Source organism: Echinops telfairi, unplaced genomic scaffold, assembly GCF_000313985.2.
Source record: "Echinops telfairi isolate 266 unplaced genomic scaffold, ASM31398v2 ScPeMD7_7458;HRSCAF=8496, whole genome shotgun sequence".
NCBI lineage: Eukaryota > Metazoa > Chordata > Mammalia > Afrosoricida > Tenrecidae > Echinops > Echinops telfairi.
This window is the reverse complement of record NW_022111358.1, coordinates 7493703-7519038: the sequence shown is the minus strand read 5'-3', so window position 1 is coordinate 7519038 and position 25336 is coordinate 7493703. Positions and strand designations below refer to the sequence as shown.

At 41.6% G+C, this 25336-nt stretch overlaps 1 protein-coding gene across 6 annotated transcripts in view; it reads right to left on the bottom strand.

Moving 5' to 3' along the window:
* Nucleotides 1–6717: 6717 nt before the first annotated feature.
* RHOT1 (ras homolog family member T1) overlaps nucleotides 6718–25336 on the bottom strand; it is an 82370-nt gene continuing 63751 nt past the window's right edge. Inside the window, exons 17-21 of one of the 6 annotated variants that reach the window (XM_004706945.4) lie at nucleotides 23776–23895; nucleotides 21104–21306; nucleotides 19859–19954; nucleotides 18058–18180; nucleotides 6718–7828 (exon numbers count right to left, since the gene is read on the bottom strand). In XM_004706945.4, coding sequence (XP_004707002.1) covers nucleotides 7711–7828; nucleotides 18058–18180; nucleotides 19859–19954; nucleotides 21104–21306; nucleotides 23776–23895 — 660 coding nt within the window. In that variant the 3' untranslated portion in view covers nucleotides 6718–7710. Of the gene's footprint in view, nucleotides 7829–9300; nucleotides 9445–14499; nucleotides 15477–18057; nucleotides 18181–19858; nucleotides 19955–21103; nucleotides 21307–23775; nucleotides 23896–25336 lie in introns of those variants that run through there. The other 5 variants (XM_045299357.1, XM_004706947.4, XM_004706946.4 and 2 more) reach the window with 5 other exon arrangements.

Genomic DNA, 25336 nt, shown 5'->3' with positions numbered 1-25336 from the left:
AGGGAGTTCCCACCACTGCGTGATCGTTGACTTTCTCGATACCAGTACTATTTCCACAAGGGCTGCAGTGACTGAGTAGAGCAAGCAACGGCAGGAATCCATCAAATTAAGTTAGACACAAGCAGATGGACAGACACCCCGCCCTGGGGACTTTAAAAGCAGCCTGGCACTCCTCAGGCAGAGGCCAGGACAGGGGCTCGGCTCACAGGAAGGCTGTGGCTTGGCAGTATAGCGACCGAGTCCACTTCCCCTAGGGCAGTTTGCAGAGGCCTACCTAGTCTATCAAGGAACACTAGGCGACTACTACCTGAAAGGCTGGCAGTTCAAACCCACCAGCCATTTATCGTGAGAAAGATGAGGCTGTCTGCCTGCAGCAGTCAATATTTCCAGCCTTGCCAAATTCTGAAAAGTTCTACTCTGTCTTATGGAGCCACACTGAGTCAGAATTGGCTGGACAGTAGTAGGTGGGGTACCTAGTCTAGCACTCCCTTGCTTCAAACCTTTTATTGGGTAATGAAAGGGGCTCTGGAAATAGCAAGGAGCCTGGCTGGCACAATGGTTAAAGGCTCAACTGCTAACCGAAAAGTTTGTCATTCAAATCCACCATGCACTCCAGATCTGTTCATAAAGAACTGCCACACAGGCTTATGACCACCACCAACTCTACGACACACGGCCACCATTGGACCAAGCACAGGTCTATGGGAAGCCACACTGTGAAGGGGATGAAGCCGACAGATGTGTTCTCAACACCAAGACTTCCCGTTCTCTTTCCCTGCCCAGCTCCCAACCGCTGGTCAGCCAGACCTTGACCCTCCCGAGGTCAAAGGATGTGTGGTGGGAAAAACAGTGGCCTAGACTGTGGAACAGCACCTGCAAGGGCTTCAGCAGGGAATTGGCAGCATTCTTAGAATGGGAAGATATTCTCTACGACCAGGGCATATAGTCAATGAGGAGAGGGTAGATTGGATTTGCCTGCAAGGAAGGTTTGGGGTTAGGTCTACAGGGCTGGGTAAATCGTAAGTTTGGGATTTTATCCTGTCAAAATTATGCATACCTTAAATATTGTCTTTGGAATTTTTAAGGACTGCATGTACTATGAGTAAATTTGTTCCTCAGTTACCCAAATAGACTGTTACCCCATGGGGGGCAAAGACTGTATTGGACTCATTTGACTTCCTCAGTGTCCAGTGCACAGCAGCTAGCATGCATCATTGGGTGGGTAGGTGGGGGACCGGGACAGCTTAGTTCAAAGTTTGCTGGGCCCCACACTCCGAGTTTCTGATTCAGCAGCTTTGGTTGGGAGATCGGGTCTGAAAACTGTATTCTTAGTTTTCCAGGAGATATGATCACACTCTATACGGAGAGTTGTTCAGTAAAAAGAGTAAATGGGCGCGCAAAGGCACGGTTGGCACCTGGGCTCTGGGCGGGGTTGGCAGAGGAGGCCGGAAGCTACAAGAAACCAAGAGGCGGGTTAGAGCAGAGCCCAAACCCGGGATGTCGGTGACAAAACTCAAGAGCCCTGATGGCATTGTGGGTCATAAGCTGGGCTGCTAAGTTAAAAGGTTATCAGTTTGAAACCACCAACTGTTGCGAGGGAGAAAGATAAGGCTTCGTCCTCCTGTAATGAGTTAAAGCGTCTCAAAAACCCACAGGGGCGGTTCTACCCTGTCCTACGGGGTTGTAGGAGTTGGAAACAAGTCAACAGCAGTTTTTTGTTTTTAAATGGAAAGCTGCTGTTCCGAGGGATTGTCCCACTTATGAATGAGAAGTGAAGCAATCTATATATTTTTCTTTTCTTTTCTTTCTTTTTTTTTTTTTAACATTTTATTAGGGGCTTATACAACTGTTATCCCAATCCATGCACACATCAATTGTGTAAAGCGCATTTGTACATCGTTTCTCAAAACATTTTCTGTCCACTTAAACCCCCGACATTAGGTCCTCATTTTTCCCCTCCCTCCCCGCTCCCCCCTCCCTCATGAGCCCTCGATAGTTTACAAATGGGTATTTTGTCATATCTTGCCCTGTCCGACGTCTTCCCTCACCCACCTTTCGGCTGTCTGTCCCCCAGGGAGGACGTCACACACATTTCCATGTAATCAGTTCCCTCTTTCCTACCCATTCTCCCTTTACCCTCCCTGTTTTGCCACTCACACCACTGGTCCTATGGGGTTCATCTGTCCTGGATTCCCTGTATTTTCAGTTCCTATCTGTACCAGTGTACCTTCTCTGGTCTAGCCAGACTTGCAAGATCGAATTCGAGTCATGGTAGTGGGAGCAGGGAGGAAACATTTAGGAACTAGAGGAAAGTTGTATTTCTCATCGTTGTTACATCGCACCCTGACTGGCTCATCTCCTCCCCTAGACCCCTCTGCAAGGGGATCTCCAGTGGCCTACTAATGTGCTTTGGATCTCCACTCTGCACTCCCCCCATCATTCACTATGGTAAGATTTTTTGTTCTGATGATGCCTTACACCTGATCCCTTCAACACCTCGTGGTTGCATAGGCTGGTGTGCTTCTTCCATGTGGGCTTTGTTGCTTCTGAGCTTGATGGCCGCTTGATTACCTTTAAGCCTTTAAGACCCCAGACGCTATATCTTTTGATAGCTGGGCACCATCAGCTTTCTTCGCCACATTTGCTTATGCACCCATTTGTCTTCAGTGATCCGTTCGACACCTCGTGATCACACAGGTTGATATGTTGTTCCATGTGGGCTTTGTTGCTTCTGAGCTAGATGGCCACTTGTTTACCGATCTATATATTTTTCAAGATTAACAGTTTCAGTACAAGTCATTGAAAACCTTCGAGCTGGTGAAAGGAGTCATATGTCCTTTTCCCGCAATGATCTGTACAGGAAATAAAGCTAACCATCATGCCTGCACGCCCCTAAATAGACACCATCAATGACCTGGTGACAGCCACTAGAAACAAAGACAACATGCCTCAGGGGAACAGGGAACGCTGCCAGGAAATCTGCTTTGCTAACTTAAACCCTTGTTAGTTAAAAAAAAAAGGCAAAAGCCTTTCAGTGATTTCTTGCTGGCTGGCAGTTTAAATGAGATGACAGATCACGAAGTATCAGTCATAGACACAAAGCTGTGTTGTTAAAGGCTGGCTGCAGCCTGCAGCAGGGAGGCCACTCAATGGCAGTCAGGATACCTGGGTCCCAGCCCCAGCTCAGGTACGCACGAATGCTAAGGTGGCTTTGGGTAATTACTCTCCCTTTTACTGCCTCCGTTTCTGGTGGAAAAGTAGAGTTGGACAGAGGTTCTTGAGGTCTATGGAAGCTCTGAAATTCTGATGCAGAAATTGGGAGCATAACCACAGAGATAAACTCCGCGGGGCAATTCCCCTAATAACGAGAAGCCAAGTGAAACCGTTTCAAGGCTTTCTGTCACCTTCCAGACGTGCCAGGTACACCCTGGGACAAAATGTAATCAGAGACGGGCAAGGACCAGAGGCAGAGTGCTTGGCCGTGCTTTGCCCACGGAAGGGGTGCTGCTCCCTTCCTCTTCCTAGTGTCCCGATGCCCTCAGAGGGGTCCTCCGGGCAGAGCACCGCGCACTGCCCCGGAGAAGTCTGTGACAGTGGGAACAGCGAGCATTTCCTACAGACCTCCGCCTTATGACGTTTCAAAGTTCACACATGCCTAGTTATTCCAAACAGCATGTTTGAGCGTGTCCGTGATCAGCAGATGGCTGCAGACACGTTCTTTCAGTCATACATTTGTCTTAATCTCATTAGGGGGCTTTGAAAAGGTGGGGGGGGGGAGTCCTTTTTGTGCAATGGGAATAAAATTATTTTGAGGTCACAACGATTATCAAATTTTAAACAAAACTCAAGTGGACATCTTGCCAAATCACAGAAGTTTTGCAACAAGTTTATGGGAATGCTACCCCACATAAAACAGCCTTTTATTTAGATGTTTTAATAACAATTTTTAATTGTAAATTAGGTGGTGGTTCCACTATATTTTTTAAGTTCTTAGTTTAACTCTTTGTAATTCTAGAACATAATTTTTCCCGACCATGAGGAGGTGCTGGCAGGTGGTTCCCTCCTTTCTGCTATCACCCCCCACCACCACCCCGCCCAAGGGATTTGGCCAGATCCAGCCCGCGGCCTGCTGCTAGTACAACCCGGGAGCAAGGACGATATCTAAATGCTTACGTGGTTAGAAACCCCCAATCTACGTCCTTCTTTGTGACGTGGAAACTATACGAAGTTCAAACGCCTTCTCCAAGGGCCCCGGCCCGGCGGCCCCGGCTGCATCCACAGCCCAGTGCGGCAGCCTCAGCTGCTCACCCTCCTGCTCCACAGGCAAACGCCGAGCCGTGAGCGTTTCGGCCCGTGACGTGTGGGATGTAGAAGAGGCTCATACACAAGCTATGGATAGAATGTGTTGTAGCGGAAGGTTTTTTACCTAATAGTATGGGCAATGCCTCCTTGTGGACACGTGGACGACCAAGGCAGAAAGAATGGCAATCTCTCAATTCCCCTGCCAGACTTCTGCCACAGACTCCGCTCCTGGAGAAGGAAAAAGTCTACAAAACTCGCTCCCTGGGAAATCCAGGGGGATCAAACACGGCATCACGGGTTGGGAAATAAACCTCTCCTTTCGCCAGGTGTCATTTTTTGAACCCCAAGAAATTGGGACCGGTCTGTGTGGATGGGAGCAAAGGGGCGGGCTTTGAAAGCAGGGTGCAGCAGAGAAGCCTGGGCTGAGGTACTCACAGGTCAGACACTTCCACAGGCCGGAGGGTCACACCGCCTTCCCAGACGCTCGCTCTCACCCAGGGGCACTTCTGATGGAGCGCAAGAGTCAAGAATTAGTGACATCTTTTGAAGTTTTGAGGGGCACAGGTGCAGTGGTGACGACTTGGGCTAGGACCTGCAAGGTCCGCAGTTTAAAATCACCAGGCACACTGTGGGGGAAAGATGGGGTTTTCTGTCCCTGTACGGCTAGTCTCGGAAACGCACGGGGGCAGTTCTGCCCCGTCTTACAGGGTCGCCATGAACCGGCATTGACTTGTGGCAGTGAGTCCCGGTGGTGCCGTGGGTTATGCATTGGGCTGCTAACAGAAAGGTCAGTGGTTTGAATCCGCAGGCTATTCAAGACTAAGGTTTGAAGCCACACACATTAATGTGCTCATGAGCACCAAGTCACACTTAGTCTTCAGATGTGTACCCACAGTGGAAACCTGTGAGAGCCGGAATCTGATGGGGTTGCCTGCGTTTTCTGGGTCTTACAAGTTTCTTGCCTTTGATCGGATGCAGTTTGAACACTACCATGGCAAAATTCCAGTGCTGGCAGGTTTGACTATATTCAAGGACAACTTTATGTTGACTTACACGATTGCAATTCAGGGAAAAGGGACACCAAGGCTCGCTCCCACCAGTCATGTTCTGAGGCCTGTTTAGGAAAGAGCTAGGTTCCCCCGGGCTGGAGCAGTTACCAGCTTCCCCTGCTGTTACCTGCCTGCCCTCCTCCAGCAGGGAAGGAAGAGCTCCTTTGTCCAGGCCTGGCCTCTGGCGCCCTGTCCTGACAGTGTTGTGCAGATGCGTAGGAATAAATAGCGTCCTGCCTCTTCTCTCCCAGGCCTCCTCACGATGGTTACATGCCCGCCACCGCTAACAACAGACCCTTCGCACCGACCACGTGGGAGAGTTGCTAGGACTGGAAAGCAGCAACAGTCCTCTGCGGTGTGAAGTCCACGTAAGGCTATTACATGGGCCATGGGACTTTGGGACGATGCCTTACTACTTACTCATGATAACACTGCAGCAAGCAGCCTCAGAACCGCCCATTTAAACAAACAATGTAACTGGTGGAAAGCAAAAGACGTCCATTCACTGCTCAAATGCCTGCCGCCTTCCTTTTTTTTTTTATTACTTAGCGTTTGACCCTCCTGAACAATTTGTAAAAGACAGCAAACCCCAATATTGCACTTATTCACGTATTTTCCTACATTAACAAGTCCTTTTTAGGGAGTCTGAAGTGATGACAAACCCCTGCGCTGCCTGCAGAGTACTGAGCAGCAGCCGGGGCTGTTGCTAAAGACAAACACACTATTTGTCACCTGTTAGCAAACCACCTGCTTCTGTTTACCACACACATAGCAATCCATCAGGTGGATTCACTGCGAGTACCATCTCAGTCGAGGGGAAGAATTCAGATGGAAGGGTGAACCGCCACTGGAAGCTACGGAACTGAGATGTCTGTCCAGGAAATGTGAAACTCTTCGGGAGCAATGAAAATGAGGAGTCACCAGGGTTTTGCTTAATTTTCCTTTTCTTCAAATGGACAGTGGGAGAAGGGGGCACTGGAAGGATGGAAGCACACGTGGCACATTTCTCTGATGGGCTTATGCTTGCCTGCCTGTCAGCCGTAGCTGGGGGCTCAGAGGAAGTGCCCTCAGGACAGCGGAGAGGACACCCCACACGAAAGGCACAAAGATGTGTGACCGGCCGGAGGAAACTCTTTCTCTCAGCATGTGTAGGGGAGGAGGCCTGGCCTTCGTAAAGCCCAGAGAGGCTGCAACTTTAAAAACAAATTTCCTCTTCTTTACAATTGTATGTTTTCTTTCCTAGTAAGTATCATCTTTGTATTAACAACAAAAAATAAACCAGAAACTACAAAATCAAAAAGCTAGAAACCAGTGGACGTTATTATCTAAAAAGAAGTATTTACTTTGTCAGACAAAAAAACTCCAGTTCACAGTACACAGCAGTTATTTATTTAAATACTTGAAAAGGTTGGTGATGGAAAAAATAGGTTTATCATGAGAGTTTGTACGTATTAGACTTATTTTATCATCAAAAAAAGTGCTGCCGCCAGGGGATCCTAGCCAGATAGAGAACACTTCGGGACACATGCAGTTACTGCAGTCTACTAGCGTGGACACAGCCAGCATCCAGTGGTTTACACATTGGGAGGTAATCCAGCAGTAGGAATGGTAACTGTTTATTGAAACGGAAAACACAGGTAATATAATATACAAATTGCTCTTCTCATTTGATTGAAAGGGCTATAAAATCCAACACACTGACAAAGTAACATGATCACACAGATGCTGCCTCTGCTCACCGCCTCTCCTCACCCCTTCCTTCACGGGGGCCACACTCAGCTGGACAGCGCTCAGGCCGCACAGTGGCTCCAAGGCCGGCCTACCAAGCGACCCTTCTCCTCGGACTAGAAGAAAGTCTGTTGCAAGCTGACACTGACTCGCCTGGTTTTAAGAACGGAGAGAAGGGGCAAATTGTGCCTCGTGTACGTAGAGAAGGATTGTTCTGAGTAAACTGGAAATAAATAAGTGATCCATGAGTAAATACCATCTCTGGGCTGACGTGAGCCTAAGAGAGTAAGCTGACTGAGTACTAATGATACCATGTAGAAGTGTCTAGAAACCCTGGTTCTAGCACGCCATCTGGGAGACCTGAATATGTACATTATTTACAAAACATCCCCTTTTGGCCTCTAAAGGTTAGCCTTCGTAGTTTGGCTGTTAAGCTGTTTTCTTCCCATATGCTAGCCAATACTGCAGTGATAACTATCATTAAAATACTCTTATGCGTGAATTACAAATATTAATAAAGTAACTGCATGTATAAATATCTCAGGATATCTAGCAGAATTTAAAGCATTCAGAATGTACATAAAAGTATTTCTTTTTTTGGTAGGGCCAGTATTTTTTTTTCCTTTCTTAATCATCGCTGCTTCAATAATGCTTTGTACATAGCAAAGCCCAAAACCGCAAAAACAGTAGCACCAAAACTTGCTCGAAGCCAAAATGTGGAGCTCTTGAGGTCAGCTTGTGTCACGTGCCTGCAGTCAGAAAACACAATTAATAATGTTTACAACATGATCAGCCATGCCACACTCTACCTCTAGGGAAGTATTAGCACACTTGTCAGCCTGACTGCACGTAGGGATGCTTACATGTTAGTCAGAGTCCACGAAGATGATCAAATGTGGGCAATTTAGGTGCTACTTTGGAGCAGACAGGAGCCCTGGTGGTGCCATGGCCCTCAAGGTCCACTGTTGGAAACCACCATACTCTCCGTGGGAGAAAGACGAGGCTTTTGCACCGTAAACAGCCCCAGCCTCAGAACCTCCAGGGGCAGTTCTGCCCTGTCCTCTAGAGGGGCCGAGTCAGCAAGGACTCGACAGCAGGGCGTTTGGTGGCTTGGTTTTGGAGCATACACTCTCTTCCCATGGAAATATGGAAGTGTGACAAATCAACCTACCACTTCGGAATACCACCATGGTCCTTCCAAGTGAGAGGCTGAGGCTGAGCTCTCAGTGGTGACAGTCAACCTCCCAAGCCCAGAATCGGCACATCTGTCTTGTAGGCAGTTAAGTGACAAGTGACAATACTTTTCAAAGAACACTGATTAAAGTCAACTTTGGAAACTCTCAGGCCCACACAAATGTATGCCCCAGCCCCCTCCACCAAAAACAAACAAACAACACCCCTCTCCCCTGCAAAGAGCGAAGATGTAAATCAGTTCATATTAATTTGGTTATTGTTAATTCAACAACAACAAAACCCAAACCCAAGCCATGGTGTTAGACAGGCAGTGGCAAAGAACAACTAAGGCTGTGATGTGAATGGCATGACATAAAAGAAGACACATGTATGACAGGAATGGGGACAGCCTTTACCACAAACGGAGTTGTGAGCATGCTCAGTTAATAACACTGCTAAGCACCCTCAAGAGTCTCAAGTATGACAGCTTCCCACGAAGAAAATAAAGCTTATTCAAGTGTCACTGAAGTTTAAGTGAGCATAATTAGTACAGTGTAGAAAACTTGCAGAATTAGGAGCTTAGCGGGACTGTGTCATTTATTTTAAAACTAAGTGAAATATATATATTTGAAGCAAAAGTCAGACATCATTAAAAGACCAAGACAAAGACATATACAAAAGGGTTAAGAGCCAAGAATACAAATTGTAGAAAACTCCTTTGCCTCAGTCACAGTCACACAGTAAACAATCCACTCAGATTAAGTCCCACAAAATGCGGTCCACTAAAATAAGTCTACAAGCCAGAGTGTCCCCGGGCCAAGCAACATACAGCATTCCAATTTTCCTCGCCTAATGATAGTTTTACAAAGCAAAGTCAGAACACGGGTTCATTTCACCTCGCAAGTTAGTTTTTCTAGTAGGTAGTGTTTCATTAAAAACAAAATGAAGCAAAAGGTTAGGGAAGAGAATATCTAGATCTAGGTTTCAGTTTTTCCCACTAGAAATACACCAACACGGTCAACATAATAGTGCTTGTGGACAATGTTACCTGGCTTCAAGAAAAAGTGGCCCATGAGATGACCCCATGAAGACGGACTCTTCTACAGAGCTGACGGCGTGCACCTGGTGCGTTATGCTGCCTCCGTCGTCTGCCAGCAGCAGGGCACCCCACTCAGCTACCCGGGCTCTTAACCTTTTATACACACGCACACAGTTTGCAGTTCACAGTAGGGCTCACAAAAGGAGGGGCTGAAAATAGCATCTCTCAATGAAACAGCCTGTATATAAACTGAGGTGTCACCCAATGTGATATAGCATACTCTCTATTTAAAATATATGACCTCCCCAAAAGTAGGAGAAGTCCTTGACTCTCACACAAAAAGCAGTACCTGACAGTATGTGGTGCTGTGAGTGTTCATTTAAAGTGAGTCGAACTAGGAGTAGTCGGGCAGTTTACAGATTCTCCTAAGTTTTGGATCACCAACAATTGCACACATACCGAAGAGAGACTGAAGAACTGAGTTCAAATCCCAAACACACATACTGCCTGGACCTACACGCGCCTCAGAGACCACAGCTCCACATCGAGAGGCACAGAGCTCAAAGTGCCGGCACAGGCTAAGCTTGGTTTCCCCGGATCATCACACATCCATATTGATGGTGGGTTTCTGTTTTTAACTCTTAAGTTTATGTTGTACTTTACTGGACTTATGCTAGCTAGGCATAATCACATAAAATCACCAAATAGTTTCTCATATCTTCAAATATGTCTCACAAAGCTCCTTTTCTTGTTTCTGAAGAAAGTATTACCATTCATGAAATAACATCTTCTGACTGACTTTATTGCTTAGTTTTCTTTCACGTTTCAAGCAAGTAATTACTATTTTCCCTAAGCTATTCAATAAGGCAAAATAGGAGGTGCATACAGTTACATGTGGGAAACATGATGGAGACGTGGCTCAAGATACAGCTAGTTTAACACAAAAGGCAATCAGTAACTTATAAAATATATTTCAATGGCTCCATCAGTGTTGACAACACTCTGGAACTAGAAAACTCCTTGGGGTGCGCTTTATGCCTTTACCACGAGCAATTAAAAGCTGCACTAACCAAGCTCTATTTCTACGAGAGAAAGCATTTATAACTCTGACAGCTCATTTGTCACTGCTTCGCTAACAGACAACACCTGAATAGAGAGCAGCACGGCTTTAACGCATCCTTCTGTATCAGGAAGCGATTCGTGTCTGTCCCTGCAGGTCTCAAGCAGAAGGAGAGTAATAGTTTCATAAAACGGCTTCCTAGATCGTTTCTACGTTCAAGCAAAAATAATTTCTCTACACTTCAAAAACATAATTCTTCCTCAATGGTTCATATGAAAATACCATCTTAGAATAAATTATCTTATTGCATAACGTTTGTCTTTGGATGACTAGAAGGCTAATAAGTAAACATTACAGGAAATACAAAACAATACAGAAAAGTGAGAAGAGAAAACTACCAAGAAGAAAGAAAGAATACCACCCAGAGCCCTACCATCCAAAGGCACCACTTAAAATGTGGTGATTTCCTTTTAGACTTTTTCTGTTTTTGCATTTTTCACAATGTGTGTAATTTATATAATTTTATATCCCTTTAAAGCTAACTATAAATATTTTTCCTACATATTTTGGAAACATCATTTTAAATAGCTATGTTGTATTATTCCATTCTCTCATATTGACTATTTCCATTTATTGGAGGCTATAAAGCAATGAATATCTACATAAAATTGTTTCTCTAGATTTAGAATATTTTCCTTAAGACATACGTTCCAGAAATAAAACCGTGTGTGTAAAGGTTCTTTTCTACGTAGTGGTTACCAGACTTGCCAAACGTTCCTACTCTACGTGAAATAGGATCCGTTAGTTCAGTAATTCTCAGAACAAAAGATATAAAGACTAAGAGGTGGAAATAGGGCCTTGGTCAATCATTTGCAGCTTATCAGAGCTTTCAAATTCTTAGGTGGAAAATCCCTATGTTTGGGATACTGGCTTTCTGGCTTAAACACACTGAAGGCCCCAGATGCATATCACATGGCAAGTTCTCCTTGACACAAATGGGGGAGTCAAGCAACAGGTTTAGACTTGGGCACCATTATGGCTACTTAATAATGCAGAGAGAAGAATATGTTTCAATTTTGGCAATACAGAGCTAAATAGAGAATTTTATGCATGAATAATCACACAAAGCAAATACAGGGCTCCATGTATTTCACCAATAATATATAAAAAGAATATTATCAATTGCAAAATTGAGACATATATAATATCAAATGCTAAAGGGCACAGTGGAATAAACTCCATTCTTTCTATTCCCAAATAGGGTGTATGTAATATTCCACTTGAAATTGTTCTTGCTTTCTGCCACAAAACTTTGTATCTGAGGTATAGGACGTACATACAGAGACCTAACAGCCTACTAAAGGAGAAGCTGAGACGGGCAGAAATTCAGCAAGGTCCAGATAACCGTTGACTTTGTAACGCAATGGTGTACAATGCTCTAACATGAATGGTCTTCTTATTTTACAACTCTATACATGAGGGGGTCTTCAAAACTTCATGGGAAAATTCCTTTATAGTTTCATCCTATTTTTCCATTTTTGAAGGCCTTTTGTATATGCATCTAAGGTATGAATTTTTCAAATAGCAAAACACTTTGTAACAGTTTATATGACTATAATAAGTATGTACCCACCATTACTAAAGTTTATAGCTATCATGGACAGCTTTTCCTATTTGCAATTACATATTTCAAGCTAAAAATTATTCTGAGGTTACCCAAACTATATTTTCTGCTTTTGAATATTCTACTCCTAAGTCTTCTGGACCATCCTGCCTCTTACTCCTCTGATTGTTTCTGCCTGATGAAGTAGTTTCATTTCTATGAAGGAGGCCACTTACTGCTAATACTAACTTTAATTTAATAATAATTCTCTCAACTGAAATAGTAGACATGAGATATTTTAATGAGATATTTCTCTAAACAGGTTAAGAAATCAAAATACAGCATCCAGCAAAGATAAATTCAACACAAATCATTAGCCAGCTGTTAACTGAGCATGCCTGGAGAGCAACATACTTTGGAAATGGATACAGGTGCGCATCTAGGTCCAGAGAGGCTTCACAAAGTAGCCACAGAATCCAAATTTATAGGTGAGCACAGCTACACCGCAAGTACCCCACTATGTGTGGACTACCAATAATTGCCAGGTCAGATTAGACAAGCTTCATTTTGTAATGACTTTTAATATACTAATCAAATGGCATAGATTTTAGAACCTGAGAAGGAGGACTTACTTGCAGATAAAAATGTCTATATTGCAAATTATTGTGTAGTTTTCAGCTTCCAATAGAGTACCCAAATGAAATGAAAAGCCTTATTATAAGAACCTTTCTACAAAGAAATGTACAAGTTTTATATGAAACTACAACACAGGACTTCCTAAACTACACATTTTATTAACATCTTTAAGAATCCTTCTTAGGTTCCCAACAGAATCGCCGTAACATCAGATTTCTATGTAAGAGCAGTTCATGTTGGTCTGAGACAGTAAGACCCTTTCTTCAACAAAGGGCTTTTATATTAAGTAACATGATTTTAAACTGCAGAAAAGGGAGTTTGGGTGGTTATTAAAGCAGTTAACAGTCACAGGGACAAACGAAGTACGTTAAATGGTTTAATATAAATGTCATGTACATTCAATTTTAAAATGACATGTAAAAAACACGGTAACAGCTACAATAAGAATGTTGACTGCCCATCATACCTGGGCATCTCTTTTACAACTCAGAGTGAATGATGTGCGTGCATGCTGGAGTCAAACGATGCCACCAAACCTAAGAGGTCAGCCGCACACAGACTTGAGCTGGCTAATGCAAATAACAAAACGCAAGAAATCCGATGCCAAAGTATGCACCAAAGTAAAACACACCAGGATGGTAAATGTAAAATAAACCGGTTGTGATTAAATTTCAGGATGGGAGGTGGGAGGATTCACACAGAAGCCTGGCTTGGAAAGGGACGGAGGAGTTAGAAAGAGTGACTCCGTGAGAGTAACAAACGAAGTGAGATGAACACTTAAGGAAAGGACGGAGTGAAAAGTCACAGTGCACTGCAGTAGCAGCATTCTCATGCACAGAGCAGCGGGTCCTGAGCCTGGAGCAATACAGACTTAAAACCCTGGGTAGTTCAAACCAACAACCACACTCAAGCCAGCATCACCATTTTGCCACTTTTGGATGAAAAAAATATGAATAATCATGTGAATGTGGCAGAATATATATATTTTAAATGAAAATATATCCAAAAGGTAACTTATTCCTAGTCACATGGCTTACATTATTTGAAATGAGAAGTCTCACACGCTAAATTCATCTGACCACGTGCTACTCATTCTTCAAATAATTCTAGTTATTTATAAGCTTTTCAAAAGAAAACAGGAGCCTACCCCCAGATTTGAGTGTGGGATCATAATTATCAAAGAATAAATTTGTATGTGAGATATGTATGCTACTTTCAAATGCTGAAGTCAGTTCACATTCAATTACATGGGAAAGAAAAATGTATTACAAGTTTCTATTTAAACTATATAGTATCCATAAAAAAGCTCAAGAAAAAAAGCCAATCTTTTCTGGTGTGTGATGGGGGGAAATGAGTAATTTCAGAAATGACTCTGTTGAAATGGGAGAAGTAGAAATGAATTAGTCTCAAGCCTTATCATGAGCTGGCTACATAGCACTTTTCCTTTTAGCACGAGGGACTACAGTCACTGACATCAAACCAGAGATTTGAACAAAAAACGTCAGCTGCTGCAGTATTTAGAAAGGTACTGAAAAGTAGGTACCTATCGTCTTCACCATCACATTCTGCCCTAGCTCACAGCGAGTTCCCATCCATGGTAGGTCATTAAATATTCTGAATGAATAAACTGAGGTGGGGGAAGGGGCCCACGAAGAGGGAGAACATGGCTGCCAACATTTATCATCTCTGGAAGTGACTTCCATTTCAGTGACTAAGTGTTTCACAAGTCACTAAAATAAGGTGCTAATGTGAGATCAGCAGAGCCTAAAAATAAACTCATTGTCACTGAGTTTGAGATTCTGATAAATTTGGTCTTCACACACATTTAGTGAAATTTTATTTAAATAGAAATGACAAGCAGGCTAGTGTTGTTCTTTTAGAGCTCTAAATCAAACACTAGATATGGCATTTATGATTTCTAAAAACAAAGACTTAAGAGAGCATTGAGTGGGACTCTTCCCTATTGAAACACAGTGAGAATTTTTTTAAGTGACTTTCACTGACTGAGTTAATCCCTCTTGATCTGATCATGTCACATTAGGATTAAGTCTAGCACAGGAAACCTGGTGAGCAACCACCAGGAGATGCTGACACCAAAGAGGTGAAAACTCCTCCCAAATAACAGAGAATGAAGTTCTTTTCTCACCCCAACGTTTTCTTGGGAAATGAGTAAAATGTTGAGGGACAGGGCATATTTTTCCATCTAGGATATCTTCTTTTTGGTAGGGTGTTGGGAGGTCACTTATGCTCACAACTCTAGATCAAACCTTACGGTGACCTCAACGTGCTGTTTACTCTGCTTAGCATTACAAACATTTTAAGATTAGCTTCCATTACTTAAATTTCAAATAAAAATTCTGGTTTGCCATGTCTCATAGACTCCTTCCCAACAATTGGCCTTATTTCCTTATTGTCCTTATTTTATATACAATTCTTTAACACTATCCAACCAGAACCTACAGGCCATGACTTCTGGGCCCCTGCCATCGCCTACTTATCTACAGCCATTTGGAAAATGTCAATATAGAACCCCTTAAATTCTACCACACTTCTATCAGGTAGGAATCTGCAAGGAGTTCTTTGAACGAGCCACTGGTTTTCTGCTTCATCTTTTTCACTATTTCCATCCTTGATGAGTATGTCAATGACATGTGCTGACATTACCATTAAATGACTTCCAGTATATAAATAGACATGACAAATGGACTGACATATCTTAAAGAAGCACTGTATAACACAGTCATTTGCTATGAGCAAGCAGATCCATTTAATGCACACACACCTTCATTTCATTTGGAAGCTAACTAAACTGACCTACGAATAAAATTGTTGTCACTAAAGATGCAGACAATGAATCGATCTGCAGGCCTGAACAGTGAAGAACACCTGGAATGACAAAGTAAGTGGCTTGTGAGCAGCAGTTTCTAGGACCTACGGATTCTCCGAGGAGGAATAAGACACCAGAAAGATGTCATTTCCTATTTAGATTAAAAAACAAACAAACACTACAATGGGAGGCCACAGGAATGTGGTAGAAATCATACACTGATTTCAAAAGCAAAAATCTTTCATTAACACTTTGACAGAAAGATAAAATGTAGGCTGGAGAATAATATATTTTTAATTGAGAAAGACATTTCTCTCCAGTCTCGAGCCTTTGCCAAACCCCAGTGGCATACGACAGGGCTTTCCCTCTGCACGTTCTTGCTCTTTCTCACCAGTCGCTGAGAGTTCAATGCTATTTATACACAGGAGCTTGAGAGATGAATTAGGCATAGCTATAAAGTTTGCAAATAATACAATACTAGGACAGCTATATTACGGGACACGTGATAGAAATGATGTTTGAAATGAGCTAGAGCAAAAGGATCCAAAGGAAGAATATGACATTTAATAGGGATACATTATATTCCTGCACCTAGATTCAACAAATCAACTAAAAATGTCAAACATACACTAGAGAAGGGACGCCTTGACTTAATAGCACTTCTTGTGAAAAGTTTTAAATTGAGTTCAATTTAATGCGTGAGAGGGGCGTGTGGGTTCACCTGTGCAGTCGGCAGGCACGGTCCTACTGGACTCGTCAGACCAAAGCCGGGGCCTCATTCTCCATTCTCAGGGCCACCTTCTAAGAGGCACTCTGGAGACCTGAGAGGCATCCAGACGAGGACAGCCGGGGTGATGAGGGCACTAAACCATCCAATTTAAGACAAGGCTGAAAAGAAATGGGGATGTTCTACCTGAAGAAGAGAAATTAGGGGAGACATGATGGCCGTCTTCAACTGTCTGAAGGAGTGCTATGCTGAAGAGGGAGTAGAATGGCCGTATGTTGTTCTAAAGGGCAGAGGTAAAACTAAAGGAGAGAAAGTTTAGGGAAAATATTACAGTTAAAAAGAAAAGCAACTACAAAAGCCCTCTCTACTAAGGAAAGGTTTCGTAGATAAATGGCACTCTCTCAGGAAGGCTGCAGAAGGCATTCTACTGAAATCTGGGCCAGAAGAATCCCAGAATCGTTCCCAGCTCAAAGATTCCCACACCAGAGCTCCTGAGTATTGTTTGGTTTGAACTAGCCTTGCGTTATTCATCAGTCATCATGAGAGAATGCCTGGCATTACCACTTTACTAGATTCCATTCAAGGGAAAGAACTTAACCACCAAGTGTGCGTGGTGATCCCATCACAGCGGTCACCCTGGACAGCCGGTTCTTACTTCACGGACTGCTATGCTCAGAGCATCTCCCAAATCCTTTTTAGAATGCCTCAAAATCTGTTTTTAACTTGACATAAGCCACAGTCTCATTGCTTCATAAGCATATCTACACACTACTAGTGGCTACAAGCTCTCCTATCTACCTGGTACAATCAGTGTCTAGCTAGTCAGGGAGTATTCGATGGTGAATGAAAATAACCCATTTCCAACCTAAATCTATTATTTAGCTCATCTTCCATCTTCTTCAAGTCTAGCTCCCAATGACATCTAATTGATTTCAAAAACCTAATTCATCTTTAGATACATAAAAATTTGATATCAGATACAAATTAATATTACATGGGCTCTAAAATGCTCAAAAATGTAACACTGATGTGAACAAAGAAGGCATAACTACTAGAAGCAGAATGTAACCTTCCAAGTTCATTACCTGGAAGAAATTTATATAATTTTGGTTTTGTTGTACTCCCCCCCCCCGCAAAGTTAACTAATCTATAGGCATACTTTCTATTTGGGGCTCAATTATAAAGACTTCAAAAACTGGTGTAGCTGGCGTTAGTCACCCCACGGCCACTGCAGTCGCGTTGGTTCTGACCCACAGCAACCCTGAGTGGGCACAGCAGAACTATCTTAGCGTCCAGAGACTCAGTGTTCACAGGAGCAGCAGCCGCAGCTTCCTCTGCACAGCAGCTGGTGGGGGTCTCGTCTTCATCAGTTTGAGTTCTTACAATGGGCTATGATCCCCATTCCCAGAAGCCATTCTTTCAAATGAACACCGTAAGTTCTTGGTAAATACGTGGTTTTAAGAACATAGAATTTTGTTCCAAAGCCCAAACACGAGTAATCTATTAGTAAAATACCATAAAACATTAGTATGGTTTTAGTAGAGTGTAATATTTGAATGTAAGCTGGATAAATTACAACAATATGTTTTAACTGAGATCCCGGTGTCTTTTCCTTGCACAAGCATCCTATTTCTACAACTCAGAGCTAAAAAATTTCATGTCCCTTAATGAAAAACTATCTAAAATCTAATTATAGCCCCTTAACCATACCTATTAATTAAAAAAATAAAACATTACTAAGGGGGAGTTCCAAAACTAAACATTGTCATCACAGTGAGAATTTGAGTGGAACATAAGTTGGGCATCAGTTGGCTTGCAGACTTTGAAACGAGCATCTGTGTAATAAATAGTTAGCCACTTTTTCCTTTGTATTTTAACAGAATGCCTGGTACCCAGTAAATAAAGTTAAGAACCTGTTAAGAACTGCGGTGAAGATTTTGTTCTTTACAGATTGCAGCAAGTCTGAGTTGAGGAAGTTCTGACAGATGCAAAATGTACACCTGTTGCAGGTGCACATACAGCGTAACCGGGCATGGCTGTGAAAACACACAGAAGGACAGGAGTTGAGTTCTTACTTACAAATATGGCACAAGTTAGGATGTGCCAACTTAAAAAAAAAAAGATTTATGCATAAGCGATACTTTTCGTAAAAAGGAGAGTGTGGAGCATGCTAACACTGTGCATAATTCCATGTTATTAAAAAAACTTAATAAAACAGTAATAGCTCCCTCCTCCCTCCTTCAAGAAAATTGGCTAACACTTGCTTCTGGAGGTGGGGAAGGAATTATTATTGCAAGTTTTGGTGGAATATGCACAGCGATGGATAGCACCATCTTTCAAATCATAACTTTTTTCCCCCTTAAATGACTAAGCTATAGTATCCCACCAAAAGACAAAGTTTGCTAACATTTAAATAACTACTCTCTCCTCCTCCTCTCTCAGTATACATTCATGCCTGAAACCAGGAAGGAGAAGGGTGGCAAATACACAAAAGAGTCAAAAGACGAGTATATTCAACCCTGAAGAGATATGAACAACATCGTCTTTAATTCATCAAGCACCCTGACTCCCAAAGGAAAGCAAAGTGCTTCATAAATTTTCACTTGAATGAAATACAGGGTTAATTTCATCTGCTACCAAAACCCAGCAGCTAAGTATGAAACTCTGAGCACAGATGTGAAAATCAACAGTGACCCAACTGAAATTAGGTATGAAATTTAGGGAGTCTTTCTGACTCCTTTCTGGTTGAGTGGAGGTCCACTAGTTGTTGCCGGCTCGTGGGACATTTCACCTCGGCCCTAACAACCAAAGTGTGGGTCTTCAAGGGCTGCCAGTGGTGAGAGCCATCACACCACACAGGGAGAGGTCCTGGTGCAGCACCCAGTCAGAAGAGCGCCACCTCAGGAAGCAACACCTGACCATTTTTAGAGACTTTTCAAAGGACTGGCCCAATCTGACTTGGCTTCTCTTGTGGAATCAAGGCCACCACTTCTTGTAACACCTGAATATTTTTAGAGACTTCTCAGTCAAAAGGACTGACCCATTCTGGTTTGGCTTAGTTTGTGAGATCTGATGAGACCACAGCACACGGTAGCATGGTTGTGGAGATTAGCAGCATCCCAATAATGCCTCGTTCCCAACATGAAGAGAAACAAGAATTAATTTTTAAAAAACTCTTTGACAGGCTCAAGACATTGTTTTTTAAAGTTTGACTTGTAATGATGAGTATTATTACTACTATTAAATCACTGCCAGCTGTCATACTGGAATCCATCTGTTATTTGATAAATTGATTCTGACTCTTCAACATACACAAGGCTCCACCCAACAAAAAGGAGAGGTGCAAAGTATGCTTAGCAACAGGGAGATGCGTCATGAGAAGTAGTTTGGTTCTAATCATAGAAATAAACGTCCATGTATGTACATTTATCATATACATACAAAACACACACACACACAAACAAGAATTACAGTAAGATATTTTAAAGCTGCAGCTTTATATGTGAACATAGTTGCAGTTATATAGAAGATTATAACAGCACATTTACACATTAAATTAGACACCATAATATGTAGTTAGGCAGTAAGCCTGACCAAGCAGTGCGTTTCTGGATAATTACGTAAACAATAATTATGCCAGGAAAGAAGATTTGGTAATCCTCTAAGAAAATTCCAACAAAATCCCATAGAAGCCATAAAGAAAAAGTAACTTACAAAGCGGTTTTTAGAAAGACCCAGATTTTTCTCAAATTCTCTATTCTATCAGTGTTGCCCATGTCTTGGAAGAGTCTGTGTCTGTAATGATCCTCTCTGTAGATAACATACACGAGAGTTTTAAAGCAACAGGAAAGTAGAAATAAGGTTTCGCTTATCATAGTAATAGGAATGACTTGTCTTCCAATTATTTTACTGATAGAATTTCAAGGGCTTGCTGAAGTTTAAAAAAGTATTCGTTAATTGAATAGCAGTAAATACTCGCGTGCAAACCGACCAGAATATCAGCTGACACACCTAATTTTACCAGAAAACTGCATGAAAAATGTGCTGAAAATAACTCAGCTTATACACAAGTATATATGGTAACTCTGACTGAAAAAATCTGTACAAATTAATACCTTTCTTTAGAAACCTCAAGCTTGGCTTACAGCAATGTGTTATCATTACTTGTATTTTACACTGCAATTTTCATAAGGAATAAAATAATTTAGAGACTAACATAATAATAAATAGAATAAACTATAAAGTCTTGAGAAACGCACTGCCTGAGAAACCGTCTTGTTACAAAGCAGAATTTACACAAACACGCTACTTCAGAGAATGCCACTAAGAAGCGTGAGACTTTAAGGCAGTCAGTAAACTACGCAGATGGCTGCAGTGACGTGCTTACGCATAGGCATGTATAGATATAATAAATGTACATGAAATCTGTGGCTCACAACACAATGCAAAACATTTAAAAAGCAGGAATTCCAATTATAACCAGCTTTTACAGCATGTAAATAATATATTCTGAACTAAAACACCAACATTTTAAAAAGAAATTCACAAAGCATTTAGAATCCTTTACATACTCGAGGTTAACTTAAAATATTTTTGTTGTTCATATGGGAGTACCTTATAAATATAAAACAACATAATACCACCCTCATTTATTTCAATAAGATGTTTTTCTTTTAGTTTTTTGCCTGGGGTGAGGGAGGGCTCTTTTGTTGTAATAGCCTATAAAGATAACAATAACCTGCTCAATAATATTCAAGTATTGTCAGAAGTACTGTTTCTATCATCTTACTGTGACACCCAAGCCAAACGGATAGTTATTCAAATTTGTATCTTCTCATCACAAAATCTCTTTCTGTTGCTAAACAACTGCTATGTGACAAAGATTCCACGCTCAAGGCTAAGGGCATGCAATGTCATCATGAACCATGCGAGAAAAATGAAGACAGAGCCAGTACTTACGGGTACATGGCCATTGTCGTCAGCTTCACAAAGATGTCTTTACTGGGTGCGTCAGCAGTGTTGCAGGTGAAGGCTTGTGGTGGAGGCATTTTGTGTTTCCTGCAGAAGTCAGTGGGTGAAATGCTGCATTCTTGCTTAACTTCATGCAGGTCTGACTTTGCAGCTACGATTAAGCAGGGTACTCTGCTGTCCATAAAGTGTTGCTGTGTAATAAAGAAATACGATAAAAATCTGATGGCAATTACATTTGACAAAAATTCTTTCTGGATGGGCAAAGCAACAAATTTCAAGAAAGAAAGCAAATACCCCAGATGGACAGTGGTCCCCGTCAGTCTCACATAATACTTATGACCTGGAGACTGTTTTCCTTATGATGGTAACAAGGTAGATCTATACTGACACTTCAGATTCACGACAACTGGGAAAAAATGTGGTTTTAACAAGTCACAATAAAAATTTTGACATGAAAAGAAATGAACCTAAATTGCTCAACAAGAAGACTATGTGCATTTTTTCAGAGTACACCTTTTGTCCTTGAACACATACATTTAAATGTGTATATGTAAGTAAAGTCAGGCTAAACATACTCTTTTAAACCATAATGCTGCATCTTCCATGTTCTTCAGAATTAAAAACTATTATTTTCAATGGTTGTTTTAATATTCCACTGGATTAGTTTATCTTAGTTTAGTAAATTGTTCTCCTATTGTTACATATTTAGATTATTTCCAATACTTTTTCTATTAAAACCATGCTAGAATATGCTCTTAAATAAAGTCTTGCACTCCTATTGAATCCTTTTTTACAGTTATATTGATATACAATTCATGTGCCATACAATTCAATAACTTTTAACATATTACAGAGTTGTACAATCACCATAATTAATTTTAGAACATTTTCTTCATTTTGAGATCTAGTATTATAACTCCCCATTTTCTCCCAATCCCCCCTGTTATTACCTTAGAAACTATTAATCTAGTTACTGCCTCTTTTAGATTTACCTATCCTGGATTTCATATTAAGAAAATCATGCCAAAACACACAAACCGTCCCCAACAACAACACAATGAAACAGAGAAATATCTCAATCCAAAAGAAAGCAGAAAGTAAAACCTAGAATAAGGTAAAAATGGAAAACAAATGGTAAGATGTTAATTTTTAACCTAACAATAGCTACAGTAATGCACTTTCCAATGCACTGACAAGACTTTTCACATCCTCAGTCATTGGAGAGGGAATTCAACGGAGGCTTAATTAATTCTGCTTATAAAACCTGGTCAATGTTCGCAGAATGATGGTTTGTCTCCTGGTTTGCTGTTTTTGTTTTTGGGGGGTATAATTGGCTATATACAACCCACATGCATTCCTAACAGGCAAGGCGGCCTTCATGCTTGCAAAGCAGTGGTTCTCAACCGTCCTCATGCCGTGACCCTTTAATACAGTTCCTCATCTTGTGGTGACTCCCCCAACCAAAAAATTATTTTTGTTGCTACTACATCACTGTACTTTTGCAACTGTTATAAACCAGGCAACTCCTGTGAAAGGGTCATTTGACTCCCACAAAGGGGTCATGACCCACAGGTTGAGAACCTCTGATGTAGCGGGTCTATATCAGAATCATCAGCATCGCTTGTGGATTTCTTTTAAAAAATTGAGAGGTCTGGGATTTTGCCACTTCAGAATCTGCAGGGTTGGGATTCCTCCAACGCTTTATCACAATCCATACATACATCCATTGTGTCAAGCACATTTGTTGCCATCATCATTCTCAGAACATTAATTTCTACTTGAGCTTGGTATTAGCTCATTTTTCCCCAACCTCCGAACCTTCCCCTCCCTCACAAACCCTTGATAATTTATAAATTATTATTATTTTGTCATGTCTTACACTGTCTGACATCTCCCTTCACCACTTTTCTGTTGTCTGCCCCCCAGGGAAGCGGTTATATGCAGATCCTTGTGATCAGTTTCCCCTTTCTACCCCACCTTCCCTCCATCCTCCTGGTATCACCACTCTCACCAATGGTCCTGAGGAGTTCATCTGTCCTGGATTCCCTGTGTTTCCAGTTATTGTCTGTACCAGTGTAATCCTCTGGTCTTGCAGGATTTGTACGGTAGAATTGGGATTATGATAGCAGGGGGAGGAAGCATTAAAGAACTAGAGGAAAGTTGAATGTTTCCTCGTTGCTACACTGCACCCTGACTGGCTTGCCTCCTTCCCGCGACCCTTCTGTAAGGGGATGTCCAGTTGCCTACAGATCCACACTCCCCCTCATTCACAATGATACAATTTTTTGTTCTTTGATGCCTGATACCTGATCCCATCGACAGCTCATGATCACACAGGCTGGTGTGCTTCTTCCATGTGGACTTTGTTGTTTCTCAGCTAGATGGCTGCTTGTTTATATTCAAGCCTTTGAGGCCCCAGGCACTCTATCTTTTGATAGCCGGGCACCATCAGCTTTCTTCACATTTGCTTATGCACCGCTTTGTAAACTTCAGCAATCATGTTGGGAAGGTGAGCATCACAGAATGCCAGTTTACCAGACAGTTTTTAAAAGTTACAAAAATGACTCTGTTGCCTTTCCTCGGTTAGGAAACAACACATTACAATGCCACTAAACTCCATATAAAGTTAGATTTAGCCCAAGAACATAAGAGAAACAAACCTTAAAAATCCTGACACAGTATTCAAAGGATTTGGGATTACTGACGTCATATACCAGGCACACAACATCACAAATGATCTCAGCTTCAGTGAGAAATTCCGATTCCGAGATATCATGCAACTTGGAAAAAGAAAATATTGATGAGAAAACGAAGTACTATTAACAGCCATGTGTAAAGTCATGATGCTTCAGTACTTGTTAATTTGATTTCCTGTTAAAAGGATACTAGTTGACTATACTTTTGAAATCCATCTTTTTAAAGAAGGAAGTACAGATGAACAGGTGGCTTCTGATTCAGTAGTTTAAAATGAGTGACTAAGGTTCTAAAGAAGCTAACTTTCAGTGAGTGACTCATGTGTGCCAGGTAGGCATTTAATAAACATGATGCACATTTTACAGATAAGGAAACACACACAGTGAGAGTAGTAAGTTGCCTAATATAACACTCATAACAATTTCCTGGATCAAACTTGGAACTCAGATATGATTCCCAAGACTATTTTCTTTCTTCCACCTTTTCTCCCACTGATAAAATACACAAAGCAAGTAGCTCTGTACTTGAAGGTCATTTTGTTCTACCTCACTGCCTATTCTTTTCCAGGTCATATTACAAAATCACTTTTCAAAATTTATGATATGAAAGTATTCTTTTTTTTTTGGTGAAAGTATTCTAATAAGAGAAAAATTCCATACCGATTTGTCTAAGACTGCATTTTTGTTAAGAAGAAGAAAGGGGAAATGTAAAATCAGAAAGGAATTCAATGCATTTCAAATAAAATAATGCACACCATATATTTCGAGATAGTTTGTGAAGAATAGGCTCAGGGTAAGAAAACAGGAAAATTAACAGTTTAATATTTACTTAGTACCCTATGTGTACAGCACTTTAGTGACACAGTGGGTTGAGTGGGTTAAACATTGGGCTGCTAACCTCAAAGTTAGTGGTTCAAATCCTCCAGTAGCTCTAAAGTATAAAGATGAGGCTGTCTGCTCAGGTACAGATTTACAGTCTTGACACCCTAAGGAGCAGTTCAACTCTGTCCTATTGGTCTACCATGAGTTGGAATGGACTCAGTGGCAATGAGTTTGACCCAATGTGTAGAACCATACTTATAAAAGAAGCAGCAGAGATAGTAAGAAACTACCAAGGAGCTTTGATCATAAAGTATCAAATGCATATAAAATTCACCTGACTGACAGATTAAACCATGTCTAAAAGACCAGGAAAAGGAATGGATTTTTTTTCTTTTAGTAACTTTTATTTGCCAGACGTTTCTGATGCAAGCCAACTTAATAAGATACTTGGGTTCAGATAGCACACGTCATTTGTCCAAGGTCACAGGGAGAAGCAATGAGAAGACGAAAGTTCAAACTGAAAACTGACTGGATCCAAGGAAAGTATGCAATCTCTTCTGTATTCCGTAGTACCTTCTCAGTCCTACCCTTCTTTCAGTCATTTTTCAGGCTATTGTATGAGCTAACTATGTATCCAGCCTCTATCAAACAGATAAAACCCTATTCAGGTTACATAGGTAAACTACTGAGCACTTGCACTGACCAT